Consider the following 23,870-nt stretch of genomic DNA (forward strand, 5'->3'; position numbering starts at 1 on the left):
TGGACAGAGCATCCAGGCAGAAAACCAAGAAGGAAACACAGGCCTTAACTGATATTTATAGAACATTCCATCTGAAAGCAGCAGAATACACTTTTTTCTCAAGCGCATGTGGAACAGTCTCTACGATGGATCACATCTTGGGCCACAAATCAAGCCTTGGTAAATTTTAGAAAATTGAAATTAAACATCTTTTCCAACCACAATGTTAGGAGTTAGACATCAATTACTAGGGGAAAAAACTTTAAAAACACGAATGCATGGAGATTCAACAATATGTTACTAAACAACCAATGGACCACTGAAAAAATCAAGGGAAAAAAAGTACCTAGAGACAAATGACAATGAAAACATAACTATCCAAAACCATTGGGATGCAGCAAACCATTTCTAAGAGGGAAGTTTATCCCAATACAATCCTACCTCAGGAGACAAGAAAAATTTCAGTAAACAACCTAGTCTTGTACCTAAAACAACTAAAGAGGAACAAAGTCCCAAGTTAGCAGAAGGAAAGAAATCATAAAGATCAGAGCAGAAATTAATGAAACAGAAATGCAGCAAAGAACAATGAAACTTAAAGCTGATTCTTTGAGAAGACAAGCAAATTGATAAACCTTTAGGCACACTCATCAAGAAAAAAAGGGAGAGGCCTCAAGTCCATAAAATTAGAAATGAAAAAGAAGTTTCAAAGACGCAAATGGCCAGGAGAGACTACCAGAAGCAACCACATGCCAATAAATTGGACAACCCAGGAAAAAATGGACAAATGCTTAAAGGATACAACCGTTCAAGACCGAATCAGGAAGACATAGAAAATATGAAGAGACCAATCACAAGTACTGAAATTTAAACACAGATTAAAAAACTTCCAACAAACAAAAGTTCAGGACCAGACGGCTTCACAGCAAACTCTATCAAACATTTAGAGAAGAGTTAACACTTATCATTTCAAAAATCTTCCAGAACTGCAGAGGAGGGAACACTCTCAACTCATTTTATGAGGCCATCATAATCCTGATGCCAAAACCAGACAAAATACACCACACACACACAAAGAAAATTACTGGCCATTATCACTGATGAACATAGATGCAAAACCACTAGCAAATCAAACCCAACAATACATTAAAAGGATCATACATTATGATCAAGCGGGATTTATCCTAGGGATGCAAAGATCCTTTAATATGTGCAAATCAATCAATGTGATACACGACATTAACAAACTAAAGAATAAAAACCATATGAGCATCTCAGTAGACACAAAGCTGCTGACAAAATTCAGCATCTATTTATGATAAAAGCCCCCCAGAAAGTGGGGATTTAACTCAAGATAATCAAAGCTATATAAGACAAACCCACAGCTAACATCATTCTTAATGGCAAAGGGCCAAAAGCATTTCCTTTAAGATAGGAACAAGGCAAGGAAACCCACTGTCACCACTTCCATTCAATATGGTTTTGGAATCTAATTTTTAAAAAGATACCAATGAACTTATTCATAAAACAGGAACAGATTTACAGATATCAAAAACAAACTTATGTCACCAGACGGGAAACATGGCAGGGGAGGGATAAATCAAGAGCTTGGGATAAACACACACACACACACACTAACATATGTAAGACAGATAATCAAGAAGGCTGTACTGTATAGTACAGGGAACTCTATGCAGTATCCGTGATAATCTATATGAGGGAAGAGTCTTACAAAAGAAGGTTACATGTATAACTGAATCACTTTACTGTAAACCTGAAACTAACAAAACTCCGAAAACCAAACACATGCCGATAAGATTAAAATATTAAAAATGCTCACATCTTATATCCTACTCAGGTCAATTCCAAGAATCAGTTGTAAATGAATAATTAGAGCTATAGAATATTTCTATGCAAAAATGTTCATTAGCATCATTATCATTGTGAGAAAATGAAGTCACCTAAAAGTTGAAATCAAAAGTTGGAGATAAATAGTTTCATTGGAGATAAATAGTTTCATAAATTATTGTACATCACAACCATATACTAAGTATACTAACAATACACAGCAAAGCAAACGCAATCAGATAAGCCTGGCGCCAACCGAGAGACGCAGTTAAGAAGTCTCCAACTTGAGTGTTTCTTGGGTCTTGCCCTGTTTACCCCTTCATTTAGAATCCGAGCATCTTTCTTGAAGGAACAATTTGTCTTAAGGACACTGCAATACAAAGGGATGAGGATAGAAGCCAGGAACTGTGCTCCATCACTCACTAGTCTTCCTTGGACAAATCATCCTTCCTTCATGGGTCTCAGAACCCCCATTAAGGAAATGCCAAGTCTGGACCACATCATCACAGAGGGCTCTGTAGCCGAAATGACCACAAGTCTGTGCCCCCTCCTCTCTCAAGAGCAGTTTCCCCTCTTTAAAATGAGAGAGGGGCAATGATTTTTCAGCTGAGAATACAGATGAGCATGAAGATAGAAACTGTTCCCGATGAACTCTTTCATCACAGGAAGACTTTTTAACTCACACTGGGCCAGGCTGGTCACCTCTCTCCCAACTCTTGGCTCAGGCCCCAAGCTGTGGTTCCAGCTCTCACCAGGAGGAAAGTGGAGGTGGCCCCTCCTCTCTGGGTGGATGCCACCACAGCTCACCTGGATGCCCCAGTTTTACCATAAACACTTGAATCACTCCCGCTACATCCTAGTGTGCTAAGGAAGAAAATGGTGACCAAGAGCACACCCGCTAATTTTCCAGGTGTGAACAATGAAAGAGATTATTCAGTGCTTAAAGATCATAACTTACCTTGTCAGGAATGTCTCGTCTTGCGTCTTCCCCTAGGCTTTAGCCATATTCCCTAAACGTGTGTGCTCTCTAGGATTTTGCATGCCAGCCTCCTGCCCCAGATACTTCTCCTGGCCACCTCCCTGCCCCTTCTCATTGATGCACTGATTCTCATTGTGCATTGATGAAGATCCCTCTGCAGTCTTCTCCAACCCTTTGCCTGGGCCCTCAGGGAACGCTGTCCTTTCCTTTAAAAAGCACTGCTCTTCAACTTGCCAGCTTCCGTACCTGACTCTAAGCTGCGAGGTTAAGGGACCATCTACAAAGATCATCCATGCAGCTCCACACCTCGTTCAGGGCTCAGCACATGATATGAGCTCAAGTACTGAGTACAATGGAGGAGGGCATGGCACCCCGCTCCAGTGTCCTTGCCTGGAGAATCCCAAGGACAGAGGAGCCCTGAGGGGCTACAGTGCACGGGGTCGCGAGAGTCAGACACGACTTAGGACTAAACCTCCACCACCACTGAACAAAAGAATGAAAAATACAGTGTGATAGAACACAGTGAAGCCTGTAGGGCAGTGCTGACACACCCAGGACAATGCGCTGTCCAACACCCAGGGGTGATCCTGGGCCAGTAAGTTGGAGACACCTGCAGGGGTGGCTGCAGAGAGGGCGCCCTGGCCTACCTACCTTTTTGGTCTTCACTGTAGAAGCACAGCAATCTCCACCGTCATAGTTGCAGAAGGCGCGGTTGTTGATGGCATCACAGTAATTGTCTCCCATGAAGGGCTGGAGAGAGGCAGGAAGAAGGGAGGCCTCATTAGCATCCTGCAGTGAGCGGCAACTGGCTCCTGTAAATATTCAGCTGTCTCTCTTCTTCTCACAGACCTCTGAGTCAGCCTACCTGGCTTCAAATCCCTCCACCCTTTTAGACAAATCATCACGTCTGCCATTTTTAAAGACTCTTAACTAGCCAAGATCTTTCCCCACTCAACTACAGTTATGCTAGGAGACACACACTTATATGCTGGGTGCGGAAAATCACAGGAGAGACCACTCTGTCCTCCTGAAGCACAGGGCTCCTTTCACTTGGAGAAATAAGAAAATCTGACCCCTCCCCTACTTTCCTGGAAGTAGATATTTACAACCATAATTTACAATAAAAATATATGCAAATACACTGGGAAGCTGAATGTAAACTAACAAAGAACTAGAGAGACTGAACCTAAGAGTTCATTGGGATTTGGCACAACGGTTGGTGTGTGATTGCGGGCACTTTCTCCTCTAACACGAGAGTATAGATATACTGGACGCCACGCAGTTTCCATGTTTGTTTTCCTCTTGTTCTCAAAAACACATGTGAGGTAGGCATTGCTCTTCCCACTTTACACATTAAGACCTTGAGGCTCAGAGCAAGAAAGGGACTTGGCCACGAGCAAACTGTCAGAGGCAGAGCAGAGATTTCAATCTAAGCTGACATCTCATTTTTCTTTACCCTTCTAGGTTATATCTAGAATATGCCGATTTCTCTCTTTTCTTCCCTGTGTTTCTCCAACTCTGTGATGCTTGAAAGATGAGGAAAAGATGATGGAGTTATTACTGATGTGAACCCAGAGTCAGCTTAGGGCAGAGGCAGGGGTCTCTGCAACCCCCAGCAGTTGCATTTCCCACATGAACACTTAGCATACTGTCTAACCTGGCTGGCTATTCGGTCATTTTGAGTAAGTGGCTTATTGTGTCTAGGCCTCAGGGCTCCCAGTGGTAAAATAGAGGCAGGATTAGACCACTGTTTTCTCAAAGCAATGAACATTCCCCTCCCCTCATCAGAGGTAATATGTGTAACCCTTTAACATAGAAAGGAAATGAAACTTCTCTGATTAACATTCGGGTTGGGAGTCTCTGATGCTCAGCGACTTATTGATGAGAAAGAAGATGTCAATAGGTGGCTAAGGCCCTGCATCTCAGCACAACCTCTGTGATCCAGCCGTCTCTCCCTCCTATCCTGACTTCTTGTGGGCTTGCTCTGGGGAGAAGCAAATTCACAAGGAGCCCAGCCTGTGTGGCATCCTTGTCTCTTGCAAGTGTGCTCGAGAGTCACAGAGTCTTTGTGCCACCAACTCTTGAGGCCTGATTCCATTTCATCACCACCCTATTAGGGTCTAGAAAAGATCTTGGCAAGGCAAAGCCAAGAACAGAGAGAGCTGTGCTCAACTGTGTGCACATACGCAAGGCTGTGAACTCAGGTGGGACTCTGCCCTGTGACTGCCATAACGGATACATTAGCCACATTCATATTGGAGCAGAGGCACCAACCACAAAGGATAAGCCCTTTGCTCTTTTCTGAGCCTTAGGAGATCTGTCTGGGGGCTCTCTTTCCTATGTTCTTTCTTATATCATATATAAGGACTAATCACAGAAACCAAATGTCCTTTTCATAAAATAAAAAGAACTGGCTTGGTAAAGGAGTAGCTGGAGAAGAAGAGGAGGAAGAAAAAGAAAAATAAAATAAAAATAAAATAAAAGTGTTTTTTTTTTTTTTTAATTGGGCCACTGAAAAGTATCTCCAGTCTCATTACTAGCTACTCCCTACTATGTACCCTTTCTTGCTGCCATATCCATCCACCTACCCACCCAACCATCTATCCATTCATCCATTCATCTTCGATTCAATCCTATCTGTTGACACCAACTAAGAGGCACACATTGTGGTTTAAAAAAAAAAAGGATGTAATAATGAGTCGATGTATTGGGTTGGCCAAAACGTTATTTGGATTTTCCCTTCAAGGTTATAGACTAACCTGAATGAACTTTTTGGCCATCCCAATAGAGCCCCTCCTCTAGGCCTTACACTGCAGTGAAGAGGCAGACTTTGTTCAAAGGCTCACTTATCTAATTGCTGATTTTAACTTTGATAAGAGCTTGGGAGGAAAGGTACATGACGATGTTAGAATTAAGAGCAGGAAGATCTGACCTAATCAGAGAACTCTATGAAGGAGTCTCCGAGGAAATAATTGTTTCGGCTAAGATCATAAGATGGGTAGGAGTTAATCAGATGGGAGATTAATCAGGGGGTGGAGAAGGGAGGCTTTCTATAGAGAGAGAATCACGTGTGAGAAACTCTACAACTTGGAGGTTTCTTCTCTTTCTGGTGTTTCTCACGCTGCTACTTCTACTGACGGTGTGTTCTGGAAAACAATTCATCCTTCAAGACAGAGCTCAAACATCACTCTTCCAAAATGCCTTCCCTATAGCCCCTGGGGCTCCATGTGCTTCTGTGGCTTCCTGTGCCTGCTTTGCTGATAGCTCTTGGTATATCAGTTTAGAATTCTTCTTTATCTTTATCTTCTTCATCTTCTTTATCCTTAGGGACAGGGAATGTATGTCATCCATTTTTATATCTTAGATTTCCTAGCAAAATGCTGGCAATTTGAGCAAACCTTTATCAAATATATTTTCCTTAAATGTTTATCTTGTAAAATGATCAGTAAAAGGGCAGACGGTTGCATGGAGGAAAGGTAAGAAGATAGCTAGATGAGTCAAGAGAGCTTAGTTACTGTTCTCACATGACTAAAACCATTGCACTCTCGGAACCTAGACTAGTGCTGGGCACAGAATAGGCCCCCAGTGAAGCTTTGACAGACAAGCAATTAAATTACTAATTTAGACACAGCTTGGGGCAGAGGGTAGGGGGGCTCAAGGTTCCCAAACCATTTATCAATCTTGGCTCCTGTAGATATTCCAGGATGATAGCTCCTCCCTGGACCCAGCACTTGTGTCTTTTCTAAGCATACTTTTCAGCCCAGATAAGAGACAAACTATTAGAAGGCAAGGGGACAAGGGGGCAGCTGCAAGGGCAAAGGCGATAAGCATCGCTTGGCAGAGCTCAGAGCCGGGCAGGTGAGGGTCTCCACGGCCTTAGTGCTGAGTCAAAGGAGGGATCGAATTCTGCTGTCACACTGGTCGCCCAGACTGCCGACTCGGCAGAAGGCATGCCCAGGTAACCCAAGCTTCCTTTTTCTGAAATGCTGGACTGATCCAGAGAGATGGCAGGATGCAACTGTCTCGGGTCCTTGGCTTCAGTTCTGCCATTTCTGCTGAATCTTGGGAGAAAGGGAGTTCTTAAAAACTACAGTGTCCTCTGCCTTAAGATGCCATGGGAGGCCTCTAACCCATATACAGAAAGAAATATGACCCGGGGACTGTCCTGTGACACTGACAGGTCAGGGGGTGGTCTGTGGGCAGGAGTGGACAGCGGAGGAGAAAATTCACAGGCCTGGAAGTCAGGAGACCTGGGTTCATGCTTCCGCTCTATGTCTATTACGCTGTGCAACCTTGGACTGCTCCATCCCCCTCCAGCCCTCTTCCAGTCTACCCAACAAATGAGGAGGCTAGATCACATTAAGAGCCATTCCAGTTTGGCACTCCATCGAACGTTAGAGCTGGCTGCTAGCTAGGTCTCTGTCTCCCTATCATTTAGAAGAGCATTCTGGTTGTGACATTTTAAGAATTCCATCAAACACAAAGTTTCCTAGAGCAGTCTAGTCCTTTCCACCTGGCTTTTCCTGAGAGGGGTTTGAGGGGACCACAGAGATACGGGCATCCACCTGGATGGGATCTGGGGCTTCCTTTTGGATGCCAGCCGAAAAGACTCAGGTGGGCACAGAGGTGCACAGAATGTCTCTGACCTCCAAGGACAGCAACCCCTTGAGAACACAGGTGGCAGGCCACATACCCTGGCCCTGCCCCTCCCCAAGCTTATCACTGATACCCAGGGACAGAGCTCCAAAATGCCAAGTTCCAAGGGATGGCTTCTCTGAAGGGTCAGAGGAGCTGTTCTGCCTCTAGCTCTAAGCAGTTGGGATAAGGTGCCCCTGTCTCCTTTGGAGTTGATGAACACATGAATGACAAAGATGTGAGGCAGAAGGAAGCGATCTGCAGCTAATGGTGTCAGAAAAAGTAGAAATTAAAAAAAAGAAACCTGCCTCACGTGGTTCTGAAAAGTTAAATGAGTCGATGCTGGAAAATGTCTGGTGTATCAGAGCTGCTAAATCATGGACTCTCTCACTCCCAGTCTCCCTTTCAGAGGCAACAGTATATTGAGCCAGAAATACCTGGTCTGGAACCCTGACTCTGTTAGCCATCCAATGTGTGTCTGAATGTGTTTGTTGCCCTCTCTGTGCATCAGTTTCACGAGCTGTAAAACAGGACTGCTGACTCCTATCCAAGAAGTCTGTTAAAGGGGTATTTAAAGCACTTAGCAGGCATAGGAAATGTTACCATGATTAACAATAGGAGTGATAACCACAGTGGGACCATTTTGAGGAACTCACCTCACAACCTTTGACACAGTGAATCAGAGCAGGGTGAGGATACCACTTGAGACCAGCCGTGCAGACAACTCTCTGCAGAGAGAGGGAGAAAGAGGTTAGATGGGCTTGCGGCGGCGAGGGAGCCGTCTCTTCACCGGAATCGCATTCAATGCCCCTGTTCCCTTCTTGGATCTTCTGAGTCCTGACCTCACCGTAGCGTTTACATGGAGAATCTGCCCAGGTACCTGCCTGAACTGGAGCCACAAGATTAAAATAACATTTGTGTTCACTGTAGGGGTCATGATTCTGTATTTCTCTGGCAGGAGTGTGAGAGGAGGAGAAGCGGGCCTGCAGGACGGGGACATGATCGGAAAGGCACTTCAGGAAATTGCTGGCTGTTTGCCCCATGGACAGAATTGGGGATAAGGTGGGAAGAAGGGTAGAGTGTGTGTGTGTGTCTGTGTGTGCACACGTGTGCACTTGCACATGTGAGCACAGGCATGTCCAAGTGCGTGGCTGCAGCAGGGAGATGGAGCAAGGCATGGAGCAGGGCTGCCCAAAGTCGGCGCTGAGGACCACCCTAATCACGACTGCTGAAACGGCAGCCTCTTCACTGCCTAAGGTCTAGGGCATCTGAATCCCTGAAGCCAGGACGTGGGACTCTTGTGTTTTAAAAACAAGCTTTCCCAGATGATTCTGATACACACTACAGTTTGAGAGTGGCGGGCTGGAAGATGCATGAATGCACCTTTGGTTTTGGAACCCTGGACAGGCAGAAAACCCTTTCTGCTTCCACCTGCTGCCACCATACAGGCCAGCTCACCATTTGGGGTCGCAAGAGCCGGACACGACTAAACCACCACCACCACTCCCGAGGCGCCCGCGCTCCCATCTCTGTGACTTTGGCCCTGCTGCTCCCCTTCACGGCAGGCCCTTCCTCATCTTGTCACCTGGAGAATCTTTAGTTTCTTTTATGTTTCTGTGCAAGACTACCTTCCTCGAAACTCTGTAATGGCCTGTGTGGGGAAACTATCTAAAGAAGAGTGCTGGATGTGCTAAGTCGCTTCAGTCGTGGCCAATTCTTTGTGACCCCATGGACTGCAGCCCACCAGGCTCCTCTGTCCATGGAATTCTCCAATCAAGAGTACTGGAGTGGGTTGCCATGCTCTCCTCCAGGGGATCTTCCCGGCCAGGGATGAAACCCATGTCTTTTATGTCTTACATTGGCAGGAGGGTTCTTTACCATTAGCGCCACCTGGGAAGTGGATGTATGTGTGACTGATTCACTTTGCTGTAGGTCTGAAACTAACACATTATAAATTAACTATGTTGTTATTTGGTGGCTAAGTCGCGTCTAACTCTTCGCAACCCCATGGACTCCAGCCCTGTCCTTCATTATCTCCTGGAATTTGTTCAAACTCAAGTCCATTGAATCGGTGACATCATCAAACCATCTCATTCTCTGTCACCTCCTTCTCTTCCAATAAAATAAATAAACAGCATATAAATTTAGAATTTAAAAAAACAAAAGACTACCTTCCTTTGTGATGATTTCCCCAACCCCCTCAGGCAGAACTTAAAGGTATATGTATATACATTTACTTATAGCCACCCTGAATAAAATTATTATTGTAATGACAACTGAAATGTATTGAGTGCATTTATGGTGCTATTTACTTTATTCATTTTCTTATTTATTTCTCACCAGCATGCAGGGGGTGGGGGTGGGCATTAATCTTGTGTCATAAGGAGGAGAAATTCCCCAAGCTCCACAGCTGTTAAGTGAAGAAACCAACATATGAAACTAAGCATATTTTTTAGGAATGATTTAAGGTGGCTCATAACATAAAATCCAACACAGTAATTTTTTAAGGAGGTGAAAAAAATAAAGAGAAACACAACTAGGAAAATAAAACAGCATCAGGACTGAGGCTAAGGCAACAATCCCAGAAGCTCCCTTTTCTATTCTGCCATAGATGCCCTACTTTTCATGCCAGATTACAATGATTTGTTTACCTATTTATCTATTTTTAATCTTTTAGCCATGCCATGCAGCATCTGGGATCTTAGCTTTCTGAATATCGATCAAATTTATGCCTCCTGTATTAGAAGCACAGAGTCTTAACCACGGGACGCCAGGGAGATCCTACAGTGATTTATTTTTTAAAAATTAATTAAAATAACCTGGAGGCAAATGCTTAGCTTGGTCATGACAGGTAACTTTGTGTCAGGGAGCAGCCACTGAAGTCTCCATGGTCAGGTCTCAGCAGAGTGCCAGTTGATTAATTTTAATTAAGAAATGAGCAGTCACAAGGGTCAGACTGTGGAAAATCCATGTGACCAGCCCATTCTCTCCCCAAGGGCAGACCTATATGGGAGCAAAGCTGGGATTAGGTTTCCTGGTGAGCGTGGGATCACATGACTCCAGGATTTGGCTGAGGTTGGACTGGGTGCCTTGCTTCTCTGTCCCATTTCTCTGGTTCACTCTGGGGCTTCTGTGCCTAGAATGGTGCCTAGTACATGGAGGATGAGCAGTCAATATTTATGTTATATATGAATGGATCCATCTCAAAATAGAGATGATTTTACCAAGGGACACTTGTTGTTTTCTTTACTTGTCTTCCTGGGCATCTCTGGTGGCTCAGACAGTAAAGAAACTGTCTTCAATGTGGGAGACCCAGGTTTGATCCCGGGGTTGGGAAGATCCCACGGAGAAGAAAATGGCTACCCACCCCAAATGGCTACCCACTCCAGTATTCTCCAGAGAATTTCATGAAGAAAGGAGCCTGGTGGGCTACAGTCCATGTGGTTGCAAAGAGTCGGACATGGCTGAGCAACTAATACTTTCATTTTTTCTTCCAGAGCAGCAGAAAAGCATTTGGAAAGCCCAGCAGAGTGTCTAGCTTAGAGGACCAGTTTAGCGTACACTGAATTAATTACAGATCTCGGACAAACAACCTAACTTGGGATCTGCCAACTACAGTCTCACAATGAGAAATCTACTCGTTAGCCCCTCCTGCCCCTGTTGACACTGGCTGCCTTCTCCTAAAACACAAGGTGATGTGTGGGCAAGATTGAGCACCGAGGCCTGGCAGACATGGGTGCATTTTTGACTTGAAATTTCCCCTGAGGTTAGGTTTTCCCATCTGCACAATGGGTCCTGAAAATGTCACAGGCTTGTGAAGATGCATTAAGAGAAAGTTTGTGGAAATGGTTAATCCAAGACTAACAGCTGCGGGTAAGAGGGCAGGCCCTGGTTTTAGACATCTCTGCCCACCCTCATCCCTACCCCCGAGGTTCAGGATGGAGCATACCAAACAAATGCATGTTGATCCAGTGAAAAAATGTGAGAAGTCTAGTCCCTTCCTTCCAGTTCAGCTACTTTCTCACCCCTCTGCTTCCTAACCCTGGGGGCCAGAAGAGGAGGGGACCACCTACTTTCATCATCTGGCAAGTTTTAACCAGACTTCCATCTCTGGGTCTGAGCGTCTGTTCCCGGCCAACATTCAGGGATGTTGAAGGAACATTTAGGCTATGGGTCAACATTCAAAAAAAAAATAAGCGCAAAGAGTTGGACACGACTAAGCGACTGAACCAAACTCAAGTAGTAGAAAACAGCAGGGTCAGGATCCACAAGGGATTTGATGCCCATCCCCACCCCCTATTTATTTGAGACCTAATTTAATCCATCCGTGGGAGTGTCTCAGTGTGGTTGTACAAGTTTCTGTCAGTTGAGGTTTACCTGACGTGAGTTCAGAAAAAGGACTTTTATACTATCTGCGTGAGCCTATTTATGTTTCCAAGTCTTCTGGATTTTCCACTATTCCTCAGGGCTGCATGCCCCACCTGTCGCCCTACAGGGCCCCTCTGTCTGCCAGGAGGAGTGGGAAAGGGGAGGCAGCAGGAGCTGAAGGAAAGACTCGGCTGTTTACACCATGTGCTGGGAGACCCCAGATGGGTCCCCACAGAGGCCAGCCTTGCTCGTCTTGATGCCAGTGAGACCTCCAGCCCAGTCAGAGCCCTTTCAGACTAGGCTTTGTGAGACAGCTTTCTTTCCTGCCTTGCTCCGTAGGAAGGACAGACTGTCTCTTCTTGGCTGCAGTGGCCAGCACCACTGCCAATGCCTCCACCATCCATGACACCAGCACCATCATCTTCACCACAGCCCCACTACCATCAGCAGCAGCAATAGCACCAGCACCACGGCATCAGCACAGGACCACCAACAGCTCCATCGCGGTTCTCCCTCGCCTCCTCAACACAAAACCCTCTCTTTAAGCACATGTTATGCTCCAAACCTTGTGCTCAGAATTTTCATTTATTTACCATAACTATGATATGAGTTACTATATCATATATATATGATATAGGTACTTTTTTCATGCATACAGCAAAATGATTCAGTTATCTTTTCAGCTTATATTCTAATGTAGCTTATTATACTGAGTATAACTCCCTGTGTGCTTGTGATAAGTCGCTTCAGTCGTGTCTGACTCTGCGACCCTGTGGACTGCAGCCCACTAGGCTCCTCTGTCCATGGGATTCCCCAGGCAAGAATACTGAGTGGGTTGCCATTCCCGCCTCATAATTCCCTATGCTATATACTAAATCCTTATTGCTTATTTATTTTATATATAGTAGTTTGTATCTATTAACCTCATACTCCTGTATGTCCTTGCCTCCCTCCCTCTCCCCTTTTGTAACTATAGTTGTTTTCTATATCTGTGAGTCCATTTCTTTTCTGTATATAGATTCATCTATATGGTTTCTAGATTTCACATATATGTGATATCATACAATAGTTATGTACAATTTTTGATGCTGGTTTACGCAAGAGGAAACTGAGAGAGAGAGAAGTTAAATAACCTGTCCCAAATCATACACATAGGTAACGACAGTCAGGAATTAAACTCATATCTGTCCTATTTCCAGATTTATAATTTGAAAACTACATTCTCCTTCAAAACCCTCTTGCTCCCAAACCGGTAAGCATGAAAACACTCACTGTTTTGACAGATGGAAAGACCAAGGTTCAGATGGAAAGACCAAGGTTCAGAAAGGTGGAGGGGCTTCGAGACAAATGCAGCAGAAGCAGAGTGTTTAGAAGCTCAACCCCGGAGAGGATGGACCCGAGCAGAGCCAAAGACATTGGAAAGAGTCTTAGAAGAAACCCGTTGTTCCAAGCCCAGACCTCATACCCTCTCTGATGTCTTCTGGGACAAGTCCTCCTTTCTTCTTTATTTTTCCTTATTTATAGGACCTTCTGTGGGTCAGCTGCATAGGCTGTTTGTTTTTCCTTTTTTATCAGTTACTGAGCTTCTGGCTTTCTTCTGCGTAAGTTTGTTTTTTTTTTTTTTTAAACCTAGGTATTTTCCACCCTGTACCCCTTGTTTGAAGAACGCCTTCCATTTTGAGGTAGCTAATCTATGTTCATTGAAAGAGTTAATGAATAAATTACCAACTGAATGTATAAGTACATCCCAGAGTGAGTGAGAAATGGCTGGTCTCAGAACACATCTCCCCACCTCCGGGCTTCCCTGCAGGGCACAGGGTGTCTCCTTCTACACTCTGGGTAGACTGGACTTTGTCTTCACTCAGAACAAACACAGACTGGACTTTGTCTTCACTCAGAACCATTCTACCTCTGACCTTCCGAGTCTGATGCCTTCTCTTCCGGGAATGAATGGTGCACCCTTTGTCTAATGTATTTCACTTGTTTATTACTTATACCGCATAAGGTGGTGGTCTTGTAGGACAGAATGCATCGGCCTTAGTCCTGGGTGCTCATCCTGATTCCATCACACAAGTTATGTGCATTGGGCGGTGACAACCTCTGAGAACTTCAGCCTCTTCCTCTGTAAAGTGGTGATAATATTGATCTCACTGGAGTGCAGTGAATTCCTCACAAAAAGTACCCATCGTGGCACAACAGAGGGTCAGGACGTGGTGCTTTCCCTTTCCTTAACTCCCTCTCTCTCCTCCTCCTCAACCCTCCTTTCCTCTCTCCCCTTCTCTTTCCTTTCCTCCTTCCATCCTCTTCCCAGAAGCTCTTAAAGAAGCCAAGATCCCAGCTGTTGTTGCTGTTGTCCAGTCGCTCAGTCGTGTGGGACTCTTTGTGACCCCACGGACTGCAGCGCGCCAGGCTTCCCTGTCCTTCACCATCTCCTGGAGTTTGTTCAGACTCATGTCTCTTGTGTCAGTGGTGTGATCCTAGCTACCCGGAGGCATTATGCCCCTCTGAGGTTGTGGGCTGCACTTCCTATCGGGGAGCTTTCTCGGCCCTAAGCAGGGGGACTGCAGGGCAGACTGGAGGTGCTCCTTAGGGGCTGAGGCAGGAGGGGCTGCCCCCTGAATTCTGAAGGTCCAGCCTCAAAGAATGTCTCATCCAGAGGTAGCCAGCCAACAGCTTCCAGGCTACACAGCCCACAGAAATGTCTGGCATGGCACACAAAGCGCTCAGTCAAAGTCAAAATTCAGTTCAGTTCAATTCAGTTCAGTCGCTCAGTCATGTCCGACTCTTTGCGACCCCATGAATCGCGGCACGCCAGGCCTCCCTATCCATCACCAGCTCCCAGAGTTCACTCAGACTCACGTCCATCGAGTCCATGATGCCATCCAGCCATCTCATCCTCGGTTATCCCCTTCTCCTCCTGCCCCCAATCCCTCCTAGCATCAGAGTCTTCCAATGAGTCAACTCTTCACATGAGGTGGCCAGAGTACTGGAGTTTCAGCTTTAGCATCATTCCTTCCAAAGAAATCCCAGGGCTGATCTCCTTCAGAATCCCATATTTTAAACATGAGAGACTTCATATTTTAAAGACTTCAGATTTCTTATGCCCAAGGAAACAAGGAAACTCTGGCCACACGGAGCCCACATTTCCGCGCTGTCACACTCAGCTGGCGGCTCCCCCTTTGGCAGCCAGAGTGTATTTCTCAGTTGACCACAGTCCCCACCATTCCCTGCAGCCTCTCCAGCCTTAAGCCGGAGGGGTATTTGCATCTATCACAGAGAGTTTGCACTGTCCTATTGACTACATCAGAGGAAGGTTTCTCTGTATCTTCACTGCTTTGCAAAGCGCATGTGTGGGAGGAGGCTGGAAAAGGGAGAGAGCTTTAAGGAAAGGACAGGACAGAGTGTTTTTCTCTGAAGGTAAAACATATGGCTACAAGAGAATTTCTTTGGGTATTTATGCTAAGATTCCAGCTACATGAAGTTCAAAAGTAAGCAAATCCAACAGAAGAGACCTTGGCAGTAGAGGCACTGCCCGGCATGGAAATGTGTCTGAGAAGCTGTAAAGGTCCCCACCCTGATCTGGACCTCACGAGTGGACATAGCCTGCAAATTGACCAAGCCTTATGCTTAAGATTAGCATGTGAGCTTATCTCAATAAGAAAGTGACTGCATTTGCAATACCTTATTTCTTAGATTGGGTAGTACGTACACGGGCATCTGTTTTATTTCAGCCTGTCTGATGTATCTATACTACTACAACTACGACCCTTCAGTATTTAGAATACAAAGCGACACGCTTGGCCTGCTTCACCCATTTATCCCACCTGCCTGGTTCCCATGGGTTTTTGAGTCTGTGACTCTTGATTCCAGTCTAGCTCTCGCTTCACAGAAGGGGAAACTCTGGCTCACACAGCAAGCAAGTGCCTGGGCTGTCTTGAACCTTGGTCCCATGACTCAGCCACTGTAAACAGGAGCATCTGCTGTGCCCTGGGCCCCAAAGGGCTCACCAGGGTCAACACGGTGAGCATGGGCCTGCCTTCACAACGGTTGCTCACCCTGCACATGAGCTCAGTGTCGATATTCCAGGTTACCTAGGTGGTCCTTGTTCTTGTCATATGTGCCAACCTATGTCTAACGCTTAAAACAGAGCCTGCTATGTGGTGAGCACCTGGGGTGAGCTGCAGCCGGCTCCCAGGGGCTCATGAGAGGCAATGGTGCCCATCTTTTCTGACTTGTGTTTAGCAACAGTCACTTGGAGTATCGGCAGCCTGCTGTGGTGGGAATATTTACACCACAGCAATGGGCAAGTGCTACACATCAGAGGGTGTATCTGTGGGGAGAGCTGGCTGTCAGCTACTTAAGCGATAGTAACCATTTCCCCTTTATTATTATTATCATGGAGGTTGTAGGCAGCTAGAGTTAACAGCAGCATCAGAGTGACCTGGATCCCTCTTCAGTTCCTTGTAGGGAAAAGGTTTCTACATATGAGATGCCATTTCCTCTACTGGAAAAAGGGAGACTAATTCCTATCTCATGGGTTGTGCGTGTGTACGTGTGTGTGTGTGTGTGTGTGTGTGTGTGTGTGTGTGTGTGGTGGGGGCAGGAGTGCAAATGAAGCCAGGAAGGTGTCTGATCCAGGTCGGGTTCACAGCGGGTGTCAATTACACATCAGTGCTCACCTCTCACTTTCTTACACGGGGACAGTGGTTGGTGCAAAGCCTTGCCCTGACATCCACCTCGTGCTGGGGCTCGGAGCAAGCCCTCTGAAAGCAGAGGGGTGATCAGGGCCAGCTTGGCCCAGCCCTACCAGCCCTGCAGCTCTGTGTCTGCAGCTCTTGCCACACCGGGGGCAAGGGTGCAGCAGAGGCCAGCGTTTCTGCCTGATTCCTGGAAATCATCAATCTCTGCCCTTCGCCCTCCTCCCTTTTTCTACCACGTTTTTTTTTTCCTTCTGGATAATGAGGCCTCCGGAGACCAGTGGAGGTCTGAACCTCGTTACAGCTCTCCAGGTAGGCCGGCATCAATAAGGGCCGGCGGACCGGGGACCTGGGCAGGGGTGGGGGTGGGCAGGCGGCGGGTGGGCGACTGAGGAGGGGGGCTTTGCAGACTTTCAAATCCCTGGATTTATTTCACCATGAATTATAACTGAACTCTTTAGTGCCTGGGGCTCATGGAGGGAAGGGTGGAATTCAGCCAACAGGCAGAGGGCAGAGGGGTGGGGGCCCCTGGTCTGGGTCCCAGGCAAAGAAGACCTCTGGCCTTAGGATATGAGAGAGGTCTCTGGTGTCCGCTCTGTGCAGAGGTAGGTCCCCTGACTTTGGTGCATGAGAGGCGGTGGTGGGGGGGGGAAGGGTGCTAAGGGACAGTGGGGTGGCTTAGAAGGAGCTCTCAGTCACGGCCTGGCGCTGCTTCCTGTGTGACCCTGGCCCAGCCCCCCCCCTCTCTGATCCTGTTTCTCCATCTGGACAGTGAGGGGGGCGTGTGTTGATGATCTCCATCTGCCTTGAGATTGACATACGGTCTCTGTGTGGGCACCTGGGTGTGTACACGGGACACTCTGGGAGCGTGGAGCTCTGCGGAGCTCTGGGTGGGGAGTGGGGAAAAGCACGCTGAGTGTGAAAACCAGATGAAGGAGCCCAAGGTCAGGGACACAGATTGGTCTCTTGGATGTGTGCGAGAGTCAAGCAGAGAGACAGACAGGACAACAGGGATGGAGGCCGAGAAGGTGGGCAGGAAGGAGGTGGAAAGAGGTATAGAGCTCTCAGGAGAAGGAAGAGAGAAACAGTGGAAACAGAGGCAGGCAATTCTTGTATCTCCCTGCATCCAGAAAATCCTTCGTGGTGACATCTGCTCCTCTTGATGAGTGGTACCTTCATGAGACTAGCAGGACCTTCTGCAGAAATATGTGCTTGGTTGCGTGTTCTCTGTCTTCACCAAAATCACATCTATCCTGACCTTGCCCTTACCTCTTGGGAGCGGTTTCTCAGAGCTATCTAAGATGCTATCTCCCGGGCTATAGTCCTCATTTGCCCCAAATAAAACCTCACTCATAACTCTTAAAAAAAAAAAGAAGAAGAAGAAAACAGAGGCAGGAAAAGGGGCACTAAGTTGGAGATGGGCAGAGAGTGGCGGCAGAAGAGGGGAGGAGAGAGGGGCGGCAGCCTCGGGGTGCAGGGGGCAGCAGAGGGGCTGGCAGGCCAGCCAGCAAGGAGTGCTGAATGAGGCCTCGCCATCAGGCCCTCAGCTTGTCTGGGAAACAGTACATCTGCTATCCGGTTCTGCTAGCTCTCCAAGCAGGATCTGCAATGGGCAGGTGGGCAGACGGGAGCCCTCCCAGTGCCTCAGTATAAAGGCTAGTGGAGAGACACAGCTGAACCTTCCCGGAGCCCTGTCTCCATCTCTCACTCCCTCCGGTGTGTGGAGCCAAAACACCAGGGCTGACACGTGGCGCCAGGGATCTCGCTGCCCCGGGGGACACAAGTGGGGCCTACATCGGCTCTGGGGGCCCCGATTGATCAGGTGACACGTAGGAACACAGGGCTGGCCAATTCTGATGGGAACTTGGCCTTCCACACCTGCCTGGCGCCATGGGGTGAGCACAGCCCTTGGACTCAGGCTTGGGGTCGAACCCTCCTACCGGACCGCCGCCCACCCCCAAGGTCTAGTGTCCATGAGGAGAGGATGCAGACAGTGGCCCTCACTCCCTGGGACTGTCCTGAGGTCTAAACAGACCTCTGTGCTAAGTGCTGGGTGCGCAAACATGGGAGGTGCTTCATAGACAATCGGTATTACTAGGTCCCCATATCACATATTAATTGCTTTCCACCACCCAAGTGAAGCATGAGAAAGATACCAGAAGACCTGCCTATGGAGTGTCCAAGAGCTTCTACCAGAGAAGCCATGAGCCCTGCCCCGACGAGCAAGGACGTTCCCGCCAGGCAGACGCAGCTTTGGGGTCTTCTCTGCTCCTTCACCCCAGCTGTTCTTGGAGCCTCAGTCTCCTCATCTGTAAACGAGGTGCTTTGTCCTTTTACTCCCTGGCCGTCATGGGGATTCAGTGGGATGCTACATAACAGCCTTAGCACGGGGGCTGCTGGGGGGAAGGACTAAATGCTTAAAGCTTGGAGAAATTACGGTGAACCAGTGCCCCCCGCCATGGAGCAGGTGTGGCCATCAGATGCTTTCACGTATGGAGAGGGATTAATGCAGGACCAGGGCGTGTGAATGGTCAGCGAGGTCATTTTCCTCCCGGTCACTCACCTGTACCCGTGTGGGGTTCAGCCAGTGCGGGATGTCACGGACGGTCACGTTCACTGGCAGGACGATGGACTCACTGTTGTGGTCCAGGCAGGAGGTGGTGCACTCTGACCCTGTAGGGAAGCAGAGAGGGAGGCAGCAGCTCAACCCCTGTCTCCTGATGCCGAGGCCGCCCCTCCCCACACTGGAATGGACCCAGCTGCTCGCTGGACCCCATTGACCTGGGCCATCCCTTAGGGGCAGCGGGAAAGAGAGAATCCGTCACCTCCAGTAGGGCCACCTCTGGTCTCCCTGATGACTCTCTCGTCCCCAGGCCAGCTGACACCCACCGCCATGCTCATCAGCCCTGAGTCCAGTTTGGTCTGACTCCTCCTCTGCTCAGAAACCCTTCCAGGGTTGCCCACATCCAGGACAAAGTGCAAAACAAACCCCTTTGTCCAGCATCCATGACCCACCATGGTCTGGTCAACCTCGTCTCCCGTGAACCACCTCACACACTCCCACTAACTGGACTGCGCTTGGTTTTCCACCGGAATCCCCCATAACACAGCCTCTAAACTCTTGCCCGTGTATCCTTTCTCCTGAACTGTCCCACTGATTGGCCTTCTCAAGGTCAAATCCTACCAGCTCTTCAAAGCCCAGGTCAGATCCTCCAAGAAGCTCGCCCTGATTTCTGCAGCTGAGTGAGAGCAGCGTTTGCCATTGGTGAATCCCACTCCAGTGCTGGCCCTGCCCCCCTGTCCCTCCTTTCCACAGTGACAGTAATGCCCTAGGAGGGCAAGGATGGGGTCAAGTCCTCTCTGAGCCTAACCCAGCACCTGACACACAAGATTTGCTCTGCAGGCATCAGCCAAGTGAAGGGTGAGCATGTGAATGCCGCATCAGCGTCTTAACCACACTCTCCTCCCCCAGGGCTGATGTTCACAGCCTCCTCTGCGCTCTCAAGATCTTTCCCCCTCTCTCTTCAATGGGTGCATGACAATCAACGATCTTTCAAACCTTAATCCAAGTGCCCTTGCTTGGAGAAGACCTCCACTCCTGACAGTCCACACCCTCTCACAGGCGGCTGTCAGACTTTGTCACTGTTGTGTCAAAAGTTCTCTTGTCTGCTCGCCTGTTAACTCCACGAGGCCGGTGCTGTCTGTGCCCCTTTCTATGCTCAGAGCCTGGCACTGTGCATGGTGGAGGGCAGGCACTTGGTAAATATTTGTGGAGTGAGTGAAAGAGACAAGAGTGAGCAACTGCACAGGTGGTTGAAGAAATGAATGAGTGAATGAATGAAGCGCACCATGAGTGAGGGATCAGCAGGCATTTAGGTATCCCAGAGAGCAGGAAGTGGGCACGTAAACGAGCGAGCATGGATAAATGACTGAATGAGCGGCTAAAGGACTGAAAACATGAATCAGGCAGTGAGTCGCTGAAGGCACCAGGGCCACCACGGAAGCCCTCCGGCCAGGCGCTGCTCCAGCGGACCTTCAAGCTGCGGGCGGGCAAGACGATTGAAAGTTGACTGATTCATTCTGTCCTGACCTCAGTGATTCTGAAGTCTCCTTAAAACCAAGCGTATCCCATGGGATGTCCCCAGGACTCCAGAAAGGTCCTCATTCATATGGACAAAGAACGGACATGTCAGAATCTGACCGGGGCCCTAGGGAGGTCATTTCCCTGCCTTAGAGTCAAGACCACCCTTGAACACTGAATGGTTTACGAGAGTCAAAATATTTTTCTTGAAAAATATCCTCTACTGTTAGCCAGTCCAAAGGCTCCCTTCCAAATGTGTGTATGTATATAAACAGAATGCATATATGTATATGCATAAAGGAAATAAATATATGTGCATATATATGTATATATATTTGTATGTGTACATACAGTTTATCAGGGCCCTTCTGTTGCCATCTTATCATTCTCTTCAATCTAAGCAAGTCACAAAGTCTGAAGAGGGACCGCGGAGGAATGGCAGGTCCGGGACAATCTTTAGAATCTCTTTAAACACAGGGCCCCTGAGCCCAGAAGGCAGGGGTGGGAGGTATTTCTGGTCTGGTCAGCTGGCTTTCACCTGCCACTCACCCCCCTGCACACTCAGCCCTTGAGACTGCAGTCTTCACACCCATCTTGGGGGTGAGAGGGTGAAGGGTGCAGAGCTTGAGTTCCAGAGCTGGTGAGGAGGGGGCCGTGAATGAAAGCCCACGCCTTTCCGGCTTCCAAACCCCGTGACATACAGTGGAGACACAGAAGGGAGAGAAGAGAAGGCGGCGGCCGTGGAAGGGGACAGAGAGAGGGGAAGCGGGAGCAGAGAGAAAAGAAGCACGCAGAAAGACACAAAAAGAAGAGATGAGAGTCCGAGGTGGGGGTCCCTTGGCCCTCAGAGAGACTCCGTGGTGTGTGTGTGTATCAGGAGATCAACTGCAAAGATTTCACGGAGCCAGGCTGTGATGGGAAAATCTTTTTGGAGAAATAAGACGCCACCTCTGAGAAACAGACAAAGGCTGTTCACCCCAAAAGGGGGAAGAAATAAACCTAGTCCACCCAGGAGGCCACGGCTGCCCTGTGCAGCAGACACGGCTCAGTCCCTCTCTCCCGGCGGCGGGCTCCACTCTGCCCTCCCCCTGCCACAGCGCCGGGCCTTGGGACCAGGCGGCGTGTTGTGATGTATGAGCCCTAATTGGCATCATTACAGAGCACTGATCTCACCAGGCCCCCGCCTCCCCCTCCCGGGAGGAGCAGGGAGGTGGCAGCGGCCTCGGTGGCTGTCACAACTTTCTGGGAGCTTCTGAAAGGGACACAGACCTCCCCAGGCTGCTTGGGGAGGGCCTGGAGGCAGATGCTCAGAGTGGCTCCAGAAAGGGGGTCCCAGCCCCCAAGCCGGCCGCCCACCTCACCCCTGTCTGCTTAGGAGGCCTCTGGCTGGGGCCCCTCTCCTTGAGGGATGTCTACCCTGGGAGGGCTCAGCCCAGGGGGTGGGTGGAAGGAGAACAAGCAGGAGTGTTGGGCAGGTAGGGGGAAGCTTTGCCCCTCTCTGCTTCAGCATCTCCTTCAGAGGCCCTGGGGAGGGGGGATTTTACTCTCTCAGCCCCCTCCAGCACTCCACCCCCACCCCAGATGACTGTGCTCATAAAACCACATCGGCATGGCAATGTGAACAGGGGGTAGAGAGGCGGGGAAGGGGATTCCGGCTTCAACGTCAGACAGACAGCCTTCCCTCTCTGCTCTGACCACGAGAAAGCTCAAGGGGTGAAGGAAACGCTACTGTCACCACTATGCCACCCCCTCCACCCCCCAGCAGCTCTCGGCCAGTCTGCTGGCGAGCAGAGAGCCAGGCATGCTGGCTCGTTTGCGTGTGTCTGCGACTTGCAAGCACAACAGGTACAAAGCGGCCACGTGGTGTGTCTGCCACGTGTGTGTGTGAGCTACACGTAGGTTTACGGGTGACGTATCTGGGTGGTGTCTGGCTGATGCGTCCGTGCTAGGCATGAGCTTACCACACGATGGGTGTCTTTGCGTCTGGTTGTGAAGCATGCACGCTCGTTTGTATGTGCTTGAAAGCATCAGTGGATGCAGATATGCAGGAGTTCTGGTTTTAATCAGGATTTTTTTTCTCCTAGGGTTGCTCAATGCCAGGCACGAGTGTGACAGAGTATTCATGTACGTGTCCTGACTGAGTCAGGGGCAGGGGCCCCATCACAGACAGAAGTGTCCAGAGCCATGCACACCCCTCAGGAATGATGGAGAAAGCTTTGGCCTTGGGATGGAGCAGCCAACGCTACTGGCCACAACTCTACCTGTTGCCCCAACTTTCTATAGGCCTATACTGGCACACCCGATGAGACCCCCGCCTTCTGCAAGCCTCCTGCTTAGGGTCCTTTGGACCGGTGGCTCCATTAAATCTTAAAGTACCTTGGGAATCAGCAGGGAGGGGAACCATGCCCTTGGGTGTTTTCTGAGCCACGCTGCACTAACGCGGGAGGGCTGATCCCTACTCTAAGCTCAGCTGAAGAACCTCTGTGCGAGGCTCTGCATTTCCATCTTTCAAAGGAAGTGGTCAGGCCCCCTCACCCCTCTGCTCCCCAGCTGTGGGTCTCCCTTCTGGATGTGAAATGATAACCACGTGAGGGTGAGGAACACGTTGACTCTGTGTGGCTGGGAGTGAGTGTCTGCACAGATAACCCTCTGCTCCAGACATCCCTGGTGATCACACTGGCCACGAGAAAGGACATCCAATTCCCTGGGCTTTTCATCATGGTCAATTAAGGAATCCGCCAAGTCAGCAGCACTGCCCTCCACTGAAGTCAGACTCCATGCACGCCCAGCTCCCCCAAAAGCCGTGGGCCTGTGATGAATGTATCTGTCCAGACGCCTGGTCTCCACCAGGCCAAGCCCTGGCATCAGACCCCAGGTTGTCTCCCTTCACTTGGCGAGCTAGCCTATCACCATGCAAAGAATATTTTGAAAAAGCTGTTTCTCCTTATTTTGGAGACAACTGAAATGTCATGGAAAGAACTCGGGCTTTGGAGGAGTGGTCTCAGGATTCAGCCATGTTCTATCATTGCTTTGAGTTTCAATTTCCTCGTCTTTTCGAGGTTCTTGAGAGGATCACAAGAGATCACATCTCTAGAGAGCAGGGTACAGCGCTGACCCACGGCCAGTATTATGAATGATCAGCATCACACATATTTTAAGATTACCAACAAAGGCAGCCGCACTGGGTCACTGCTTCCCTAAATTGGATGTGGATTTTCATACCTCCCTCCCTTTGCCATGTTGATCCCTTCTATCTGGAATGCCACTTCTTGCCCAATGAGCTCTG

General features: G+C 48.6%; 1 protein-coding gene and 1 long non-coding RNA gene across 2 annotated transcripts in view; one reads left to right on the forward strand and one right to left on the reverse strand.

Moving 5' to 3' along the window:
- The window catches only part of PAPPA (pappalysin 1), a 262,349-nt gene that overhangs the window by 21,061 nt on the left and 217,418 nt on the right, over positions 1 to 23,870 (reverse strand). The window contains exons 19-21 of the mRNA XM_069573842.1: positions 19,067 to 19,176; positions 8,095 to 8,166; positions 3,455 to 3,553 (exon numbers count right to left, since the gene is read on the reverse strand). Coding sequence (XP_069429943.1) covers positions 3,455 to 3,553; positions 8,095 to 8,166; positions 19,067 to 19,176 — 281 coding nt within the window. The remainder of the gene's footprint in view (positions 1 to 3,454; positions 3,554 to 8,094; positions 8,167 to 19,066; positions 19,177 to 23,870) is intronic.
- Positions 16,753 to 23,531, forward strand: LOC138432525 (uncharacterized). The gene is made up of 2 exons (XR_011253887.1): positions 16,753 to 16,815; positions 22,669 to 23,531. It is a non-coding gene; the product is annotated as an uncharacterized lncRNA (long non-coding RNA).

The sequence above is a fragment of the Ovis canadensis genome, chromosome 2 (genome assembly GCF_042477335.2).
Source record: "Ovis canadensis isolate MfBH-ARS-UI-01 breed Bighorn chromosome 2, ARS-UI_OviCan_v2, whole genome shotgun sequence".
Classification (NCBI taxonomy): domain Eukaryota; kingdom Metazoa; phylum Chordata; class Mammalia; order Artiodactyla; family Bovidae; genus Ovis; species Ovis canadensis.